The sequence below is a fragment of the Condylura cristata genome, unplaced genomic scaffold (assembly GCF_000260355.1).
Source record: "Condylura cristata isolate star-nosed mole 26May11 unplaced genomic scaffold, ConCri1.0 scaffold00003, whole genome shotgun sequence".
NCBI lineage: Eukaryota > Metazoa > Chordata > Mammalia > Eulipotyphla > Talpidae > Condylura > Condylura cristata.
This window is the reverse complement of record NW_004567104.1, coordinates 21,150,369-21,159,911: the sequence shown is the minus strand read 5'-3', so window position 1 is coordinate 21,159,911 and position 9,543 is coordinate 21,150,369. Positions and strand designations below refer to the sequence as shown.

The 9,543-nt window shown below is 44.3% G+C and overlaps 1 protein-coding gene across 1 annotated transcript in view; it reads right to left on the bottom strand.

Annotated features, from left to right (window-relative positions):
• Positions 1 to 401: 401 nt before the first annotated feature.
• MAP3K13 (mitogen-activated protein kinase kinase kinase 13) overlaps positions 402 to 9,543 on the bottom strand; it is a 78,902-nt gene continuing 69,760 nt past the window's right edge. Inside the window, exons 12-14 of the mRNA XM_004675057.2 lie at positions 9,355 to 9,425; positions 6,599 to 6,896; positions 402 to 5,824 (exon numbers count right to left, since the gene is read on the bottom strand). Coding sequence (XP_004675114.1) covers positions 5,723 to 5,824; positions 6,599 to 6,896; positions 9,355 to 9,425 — 471 coding nt within the window. The 3' untranslated portion in view covers positions 402 to 5,722. The remainder of the gene's footprint in view (positions 5,825 to 6,598; positions 6,897 to 9,354; positions 9,426 to 9,543) is intronic.

Sequence of the window (9,543 nt, the reverse complement as noted above, 5' to 3'; positions counted from 1 at the left end):
TTTCTGCCCTCAGTAGGCTTACCAGTGTTATTCTTTGGGAAAGAAATTTTCAATTTCCCCTCTCCTTCCTTCATGTTCGCTTTAATGGGCCTACTAGTAGTATGCCAGGAAACAGGCATCAGAAAGTCACAGGAAAAGGAGCAGAACTGCTGAGGCTGTTCAAGCATCATCAAGAAGAGACTATACCAAAAGAAAAGGATGGTTGTCTCTTCCTTCTGTGAATGTGTCTGATGAAAAGAGCCAGAGAAACCAGCTTCCCAGTCACCTGTTCCTCCAGATTGCAGACACGCAGTCATGTAAAACCTTTTTTTCCCCTAAATTTCTGACAAATGCTGAGACTTGCAAAGGCAGCTTTCAGGATTCAAACTCTACTTTTAGGAAAAGACAGGACCAGGAAGCAGTAAAGTACACTTTTTGTTTAATTCCATGCATTTTCTTTGATAGTCGTTCTTGTTCCCATGGCTGTACAAATACACAGTGGATGCCCCGTCAAAAACCCACACAGGGCATGGGGGAACCACCAGTCCCGGGATGACAGGGAAGACATGAAGGGGTCCACTTTAAGATTTAACCACACAAAAAGTTAATTTGCCCCAAATTGAGAGGAACTCAAATTATTGCAATACAGAATCAGAGTGGATCTTCCTACCTGCAGAGTCTGAGCAGTCACTGAGGAGGGGTTAGCCTCCTGGGACATCTTCCTGGCTCTGACATTCTGGCTGGGGACCCCTCTGGCTAGCATTCTGCTAGATCATTCTGCCTGGTCTCTTGACAGCAGCCTGCAGCCAGGAGTTGGCATTCCTGAGCACTGTGAAGAGAGAAGGCCTGGGATTCAACTGGAAGGGGGCTTGGTTCTGTGTGAAACTGCCATCATGCTGTGGTCATGTGACCAACCCTGTTTCTCAGAACAGTGGTATCAGCGCTCCCCTCTTCTGCCACCTGTCCCTGAGAAATGTTCCAGCTCCCACAGGGCCCTCTACTTGGCAGTCTAGCTCATTCCAACTCGAATATAAGCTTGCAGTATTGGCTGTGACATGCAGACAGGCAGACTACTGTGATTCTTAGGTGAAGTGGGTAACTGGTGGTGTACTCATACTCGGACATTTATTCTATGAAATCAGCAAAGAAGACAAATCTTGCTGCCTGTAAAGGCACTAAATGCATTCTGACAGTACAAGTCCATATCTTGAAAAGAATGTCACACATTGTTTTGGTACAGAGACTAAGGAAGAAGCAAGTGACTGGGACTTCACATATTAACTTTCTGTTTATAGCAGGTGAGGAATGAACGTGCTCATTTAATACAATGAAATGAGGGAAATGAAAAGACATGTTGGAGTTCAGTCCATCAATGATGGGAGATTACTCAGTGGGAAGTGCACTTCCAAAGGGCAGTGGGTGGAGGCAGGTGTGTTGCCACCTGGCAGCCAGAGGGTGGGGTCCATTCAGAGACCCCCAATGTAATCCCTTCGTTCTCCTGTGAGTTATCACACAAGATCTCAAACCACCTTTAGAAAACTATGTGTTTAGAAGCAGAATGGCAAACCTCCCTGGCACCACAATTCCAATCAAATTGGTGCTCCAAGTGTTGAGTCGTGAGAGGTTCTGGAATGCCCAGGCTCAACTGGAAAGGCTATGGTGATCAATAACCTCAGTCTTGGGTGATTATGGTGGAGACTGTAGACGGAAAAACAAAAAGCACACTATATACCACAGAGCAGGGCGGGAGCTCCTTGGAATATTATATTTCACTTTGGAGATCAATTTCAGAAAGCTCAAGATGTAATATTTTAAGAAAAGTGGGAAAAGTTGAAACACAGGACATGGAAAAAACTGCTAAACCATCTGCTCAGGAAGGGTGCATTCACGCCAAGGATGTCAGCGGGGAAGGGCATTTAACGTTATCAAATCTATTATGTCAGGTTCAGAGGGAAATTTAGCAAACTGAGGCTCTGAAATGAATGTCCAGTAGTATGAAGTCCTATTTTAAAATACTTAATTCTAAAAAGATGGATTTATTGATCCTGAAGTTTTAAAATAGCTGAAATCCAGGCAGGCTAGACCAGATGGCCAAGCTGGCATCTCTACCTCTCTAAGCAGAACTCCCCACAGTTTTGCAAACAATTCTAAATTTTACTAATAGGAAGAGCTCGTATAATTCAAATTGTATGCGGGCTTCACAGTTCTGCTAAGCAATTTTAGGAGGAATTGTTATTCAGAGGACACGATCTAGAAATAGATGGTGCTCATCTGAAACACACATTAAAACTCATTATCTTGCAGTCTATCAAAAACAGATGCTAAATGAATGTGGACATTCATCCCAAAGAGGTGGAACTTTCCATCGACAATGAAGCTTGAAATCACAGTCCTGTGAGGTTTTTTAAAAGCATTGTTGCACAGCTGTCAGAACTGAAGACTCAGTTCTTAAATTCCCTGAGCTCCTGACTCAACACTCTTTAAGTGACTGGAATTTTCTCAAGAAACCAATGTACCAATTCAAAATCTTCCTGGCTATCTCAAGGCAGGCGGTGAAGGGCAAGGCTGGGGTACAGAAGGCATTTCTCTTTTAACCTAGACTGAGGTTGCTGTTATTCTCTGAAGTCTCTATTCAGTCACTTATTCTAAAAAATGAAAATAAAAATATGTAATGTGGAATTTTAGCCAACTCTTGAGGACACAGATTGAAGAAGACTCAACAGTGTCTCCTCCCCCAACATGCTCATAGCAGTTAATTCACATAAGGTATATGACATTTTCATGATAGTCAAGACAGGAATTCGAAACTTTCCAGGTTATCAGGTATCAGGTGTGGATTTTCGAGGAAGATGGAAAGGTGTAAGACAGACATGGACACTCATGTTTCTCTTTTGGTACTACAGGTGGCCAAGAATTGGACATGCTGAAGTGTCAGTATTTTATAAAAGCTGGAGATAAAGAGGATAGAGAATTTAGCCTCTCTCTTCCTAGCCGCAGTGAAACAGAGACAGTCATGGTGCAGGGCGGTCTGAAGTCCAAGGGTAGAAATACGGCCTTTCAAGACACTTTTCCAGCTCTAGTAAGACCCTCTAAGTCACTAGGCCACATCCTAGAATCTTTCTGATTTTGTCGCAGGCTGTCATTCCAGCCAGGCATTTTATGTTCTGCCATAAATATGTGTGTATGTATGTGTGCGTTATTTTCCTTTTGTTTGCATCACCCTGCCACCCAAATTAGGAGAAAAATGGTTGATTCTGTGAGCTCTGGCAGGAAGGAGATTATAGACTGTGCCTTCAGTTCTTCAAGCTATCTAACCCAAGGGCCCTAGACAGAAACTCTCTAAGTCTGTTCCTCTCAGGGCATTAAATCATGCTCCTTTTGCTTCTAATGTAGTCCATGATTTTATTTCTTAAGAAACTTTAAGAAGTTTACAGCTTTGAAATGCTTGTCCATCCAACCACTCAGTCCTATCTGTCCACCCAGGATATTTCATGATCAAGTCAAAATCGTAACGTATCCATTAGGCTCCAGGGCAGAAGACGCATCCGGTGATTGTTGTTGTACACAGAAAATAGGGGATACAACTAGCACGGATACCAGGAGTTCCCAAAGAGCAGTCCATTTTCATTCCTTCACAGAAATCATAAAAATCCATAATAATTCATGGTTAGCAATAAACACAATCATTGTGCTGCACCATAAACCACACCTTCTGATCGACAGAAAATGAGAATGATAGTAATTATTATAAAACAAAATAACAATGATAAGAATGCCATAACTTAAGATCTTTCATGTAGTCCAGCTACAGAATTTATACAAAAGGGAATAATTTAATGCAAACAATACTGCTCTCCGTATAAGTTAAACAGTTTCCTTCATCCTACCTAAGAGCTATAACACGAAAATTTAAATCACTGTCTCAACATAAAATGTAAACAAATGGAGGGATCGAACAAGCCAGGAACCACACTCTGTTCCCTCCAGCCTTTCCTTTTTGGCTGATGCAATCAGTGAGCCCCGGCAGAGGGCCACATTTTCATCCACACCGGAGATGGTCTAATACCTGTATGTGTAAGTCTTTCCTAATGTCCAGGTGAGTCACTGTCAAGGAGAACAGCCATCTTGTGAGGTGTTGAGCCTCAAGAGGTTGTTTGACAGTAACCTACCTTGAAGACAGAGATGGCAACTAGGCCAACATCTATTTTTGTACCAAACTCTAGCTAAAAATACTTCCTTCAAGTCAAGGCACTGTGAAGTACCCTGGGATGCTTTGCAGAGCTCATGACCCTGGAGACATGAGGGGGCCTCATGCTCTGGACAATGTGAAATCTTTCCAGTTGCTGCTCAGCAGAAGCTGTTCTTTCCGTAAGTTTTTAAATCCAATTATTCAAAACTGCATTGATCCAAAGGGAGGTAAAATACATTTGTACAAGTAGCATTTTACAAAGATGCTACTGGGGTGGAAGAGAGGTTGCCTTTTGCAAGTTGTCTAGTTTGCCTTTACTATGATAGTTGTAATCAGTCACTAAATTTCCAAGATAGAAAGAGTTAGTGAATAAAAAACCGAGGGGACACTTCGGGACCGGACCTGGGACAGACTCACACATGTCTAACTGTCTTCAAAGTCTGTCCAGTTTGCACCAGTCTGGCTAGGAGACAAGCAACGTGGTTCCACAGAGGGAGGGTCCCATCTTCTCCCGGTGGCTGAACTGAGACATTCTGAGTACTTTCACAAATTCCATGTTTGCTTTTCCAACACTGTTGTAGATTTTCTTTTTTCTCTTGCCCTGCTCTCTGCCTCAGTCTACCCCCCATTACTCCTGAAGGAAGTGGTCAACAGGTGAAAAGGAAAAAACTAGAAGAAAATGGCACTTGAGTCTGACACGTCAACACATTGGTCAAAGAAATGACAATGACAGCATTAAAAGGGAAGTATTTGTCAAGGATAAGGTTTGACACTATAAGTCTCACTATCAAATACTGCTTAAAATTTTAAAACTGAAATCAGTGTCCACAATCAGCTTTCCTTTTCCTCCTAGAGGAAGCACATGCTCTCAAAGACTCTGGACACAAGAATCTGGTGACCCAACTTTTCTAGGTCATTTCCATTAGCCATCTGGACAAGTGGGCTGAACTTAATGTAGTCTGTCACCAGTTATCTAAACTTGCTTTCCTTTTGCTGAAGGAAAAGCATTTTCTAAAATGCTCAATATGTCTTGCTCTGGCTCTTCTTCAGTCACTTATGGCCAAAAGAATTGGTCCCCTGTTCAAGTAGCAATAAAACCTCCTGGCCCCACAAATTCCCAAGGATGTTGCTCCTAGATTCCACTTCTTTCTTTCTTCCTTTCTCTCTCTCTCTCTCTCTCACTCTCTCTTTTTTTTTTTTAGCAAGAAATTATTGTCTTTCTATATATCATATAGTTCACTCTTTACAGTACAAAGTGTTAAAATGTCAAACAAAAATAAATATCAATGTTACAGTAGCTAGAATATTCAATAAAATAGATCCCTGCCATTCTTGATTGAAATGTTCAGTGAGACTTAATTTCATTTGGATATTTTTTCCAGAGATTTGCAAAGTCTCAATTTCCTGTTATTGCAGCTCATTTCTAGGGGTAAGAAAGATAGGGCAGCTCTCTTCCCAGACAAAAAAGCAGGGAGAGAGTGGGAAGAGTCAGAGGGGGTGGGATGGACTTGAAATGCCAGGATAGTCACGAGCTCTTCTGTGGGCAGTCTCTCATTACCAAGTAGCAGAGCTGTAGCGCTTATTGGTCCTGACGGTGGCATCAGAACACTCTCCATCTGAAGAGTCACAGTCCGAGTCTTCAAACTGCATAGGATTCTGCAAAGTCCAGACAAAAGAAAACTCATTCATTTCTGCAATCACTCAGTGCACAGGTGTTGACCACTTTCCGTGCCTTTGCACGTTACTGGCTTGCTGGATAAGGGGCTACAAAGATGAAGACCAGGTCCTGCTCTTGTGGTGAAAGACAAAGGAAGGGGAGGATGATGATGTGGCAGAGCCCCACTTCTCACTGATAGTGTCGAGCTGCTTTGCAGCTATTCATCCATTTTACCCTCAGGAGAGACAGATGTTATTACCATGCCCATTTGACAGAAGATGGACCTACAGAGAGGTAAGAGGCTTGCCACAGATAGTAAACTGAAAGGCTGGTTTCATACCTGGGTGGGCAGACTACAGGGTACACTCTCAGCCTCTATGCTCTGGCTTGGCAGGCGCTGCCTACATGAGCTAAGGTACCAGGGTTAGGGGGAAGCATGCTATGGGGGTGAGGGGTCTGGGGAGGTAGAGAGCGTGGGCACTGAAAACTTGAAGTGGGAGGTCCACCCATGAACCAGGTTGGGAGTTGGGGTCCGGAGGTGACGTTTTGGGTCAACCTCGGGTGGAAGGGCTCCTGAGCAGCTCAATGCGTGTGTCGCACCCAGGAGAAACTACCCTCATTTCTGCAGCTCGGCTGATCCCTGTATTGCTTCTAGTCACGGAGGCAGCTGTAAATTGGATGCTAGGCCATAACCGTAAAGGTTGTGCACATATTCCAACCCAGAAGAACTACAGGAGGACAGTGATGGGAGCAGAAGGCAGGAGAGGCCTCACCTCATAGCCACGTTCCTCCACGCACAGCTTGCCCAGGGACATCTGCGTCTTCACGCGGCGCACAGCGCACTCCTTGTCCGAAAGCCCGTCCGAATGCGAGGAGATCTCGATGGGGATCTCTGGCGTCTGGGAGAGCAGGTCGTCCAGCTTCTCCGCTAGGCGGTCTTCAAGTTTCTGAGCCAGCTCATCGGGGCTGTTCGAGTGGTCACTGGTATTTCCCTCCTCTCCATCAGACACGGAGAAGTTCTCGGAGCTGAAGGTTGAGTATGACCGGCAGCTGCTGAGACAGCGATGGGGCCTGGAAGGAAAACCCCAGATGACTGGATTCCAGGAACAAAGACTACTTTCCTTACTGGGTCAGAGTGAGCCCGGTGAGATGTTTAAATTCGGATCGATGGAAACTATAGCTTTAAAGCAACAGACTGGAAAGTTTGAATTTCCCTTTTCATTGGGTTTCCATGTTTGTGTGGCTAAAAGGCTACACTCCAAAGCTGATGGCCTGAAAAAGTCAGTGGGTCAACTTTCTCTGTGTACAAATAAGTGGGGTGGAGAAATGTTCAAACTGAAATGATGCTTTTCTTCCTCATAGAATCCCTGTATCCCACAGGCAGAAGAAACTGGAGATTCATGTCCCAGATGAGAAAACTGGAACCAGGGAAGGGAAATGACCTGTTCAAGGCTACACTGTCAGAGAAGGGAGAGGAGCTCACATGCTGCTCAACGGCTTCCCTCCACCCCAGCTGCGTTTCCTGGGGTGTGGCAGCTCTGGAAAGTTGAGAGCTGGGTTAACAGTCAGGGTGGAGGAACTCATGACAGAAATGAGTTTGGAAGAAAGGCTCACTCTACAGCTGCAGCCACTGCCCAGCCAGCTTACATCTGAGTTTAGCTTGATAAGACAAAACATCGGAGGGATGGGGGAGAGGGAACTTGCAAATTCCTCATTTCCTGAAGTCTTAAGGTCTTACTTATAAGGGAAAAATAGGGCAACTGAATAAAGGATCCGGAAAAAGTCACACTAGGAAGTGGACCATACATTTGAGGATAGAGCAAGGGAGAGGGAGTGAGCGGGGTCAAAACAAGGGAAGGAAGAGCGCAAGGGACTGTGGGGCTGGGTCACAGGTGCCATGGAGGTGGGAGAGTTATGGGGACCACACCTGAGGGGAGAAGTCAAGCATTGTACAAAAATGAACAATGCTGTTAGAAAGTAAAAAAATTAATTATTACAAAACCTCCTCATTTCTTCCCATTGCTTAGAAGTTGTCGAGCAAATAAGAACACTGTTAACTGATAGGGGTTTAAAAAACAAAACAATAAAAGGGAAGATTGTCTTTTTCTTCAGTCCTTGTCTGATCCTTCTGTATTTATGCTGCAGCCATGTGGATGGCACGTGATGGAGGTAGGCAGGGGGCCTGGCATGAGAGGGGAGGGGCTGTGTGAAAAGAGGCCGGACTGGAGAGGCGCACGTGGGCAAGGAGGCTAAAGTAGACTCACATGACTTCTCTACGCTGGTAATCCAGAAGGCAGAGTGGGAGAAGAAAGTTATATGTAAAAAACAAAATTGTGAGGTGAGAACATAAAGATCATTTGCATTATGGCAAAAAAGGTGGGAAGCCAGTGGGTGGGCTGAGTTTGTGGTAAGTCACAGGAACACAGGCTAGAAGGAACAAAACTGTGATGTCAGTACAAGGAGTTCAGAGAATGAAAAGCCCTTTAACTTGGACTTGCTCTCACTGCAGAGAAAACAGTGTCCAAGGAGACAATGAGACAGCAGGAGCAGACTTCAGGATGAGGACAGACTTCAACTTCATGTAGGGTGCATAGAACCAGGATATAACTTACCACAGGACTAGGGGGCCTTTGGTTTGCAGGGAATTTCTGGTTCTGACAGGTACACAGAATCCTGAGGGCTTACTCTTCAAGGACAGAGTAACTATTCACAGAAACATCCTTCAGGGAGGCAAACTAGCTTCCCAGTTCATATTCCAGAAACAGGGGGATGTGGGCCATCTTTAACCTACCAGAAGATTATTACTGCTAGCTGAGCAGGAAGTTATTTCTAAGGTTGGGCTGAAGGACTCATCTACTTATGCTATGGATTGAACTGTGCCCTCCAAAAATTCATTATATTGAAACCCTACCCACAAAGCGAATGTGGAGATTCAGGAAATAAGGTCTTCAGGAAATAAATGTGGGTAAAAGAGGTCATGAGGATGGGGCCCTAATCCCATAGGGTTGTGATCCTAAAAAGAGGAAGATTTCTTTTTCCCACATGTGAGGACACAGCAAGATGGCTGCAGTGTGTAAGCCAAGAGAGACTTGGACTTCCCAAGGTCCACAATTGTGAGAAATAAATTCCGTTGTTTATGTCACCCAACCTATGGTATTTTGCTATGGCAGCCTACACAACTAAGCTAGAGAGGAACACTGGACACCAGTAAAATTATCCATAAAATAGTATGGCCATTCTTCATAAAATCCCACTATATTCTTAATCATCACCTTGAATCTATATTTACACTCCTCAACTTGAAGCTCTAGGGAGGGAATTCCATTAAATTAGGTTCTGTTATACAAAGTCTGCTGCCAAAATGTGCCCACGGGACAGTACACACACAGCGAGTTCAAATTCCCCTGATGTGACTGTTAGAAAGTGACCGTAGAAGTAGGAGATTGGCAAACACAGGTGTCCCCTCACCCCACCCCCTCCAGCACACACATCATTATGATGAAGGCAGTCATGTGTTTGTTGGTTTTACCTCTGTCTTCGTGGAAATTCAACTTCACTATCTACTTCCCCTTCTTCCTCTTCAGAGGACTCATCTCCACTCTGAGAACAAGAAAAAAGTTCTATTTTATTTTTAAAAAATTTATGCATATGGCCCTCCCTGGTGGCGCAGTGGGTTAAAGCACAGCACTGAGAAGCTAAAGCCACTTCTGCATGAGTT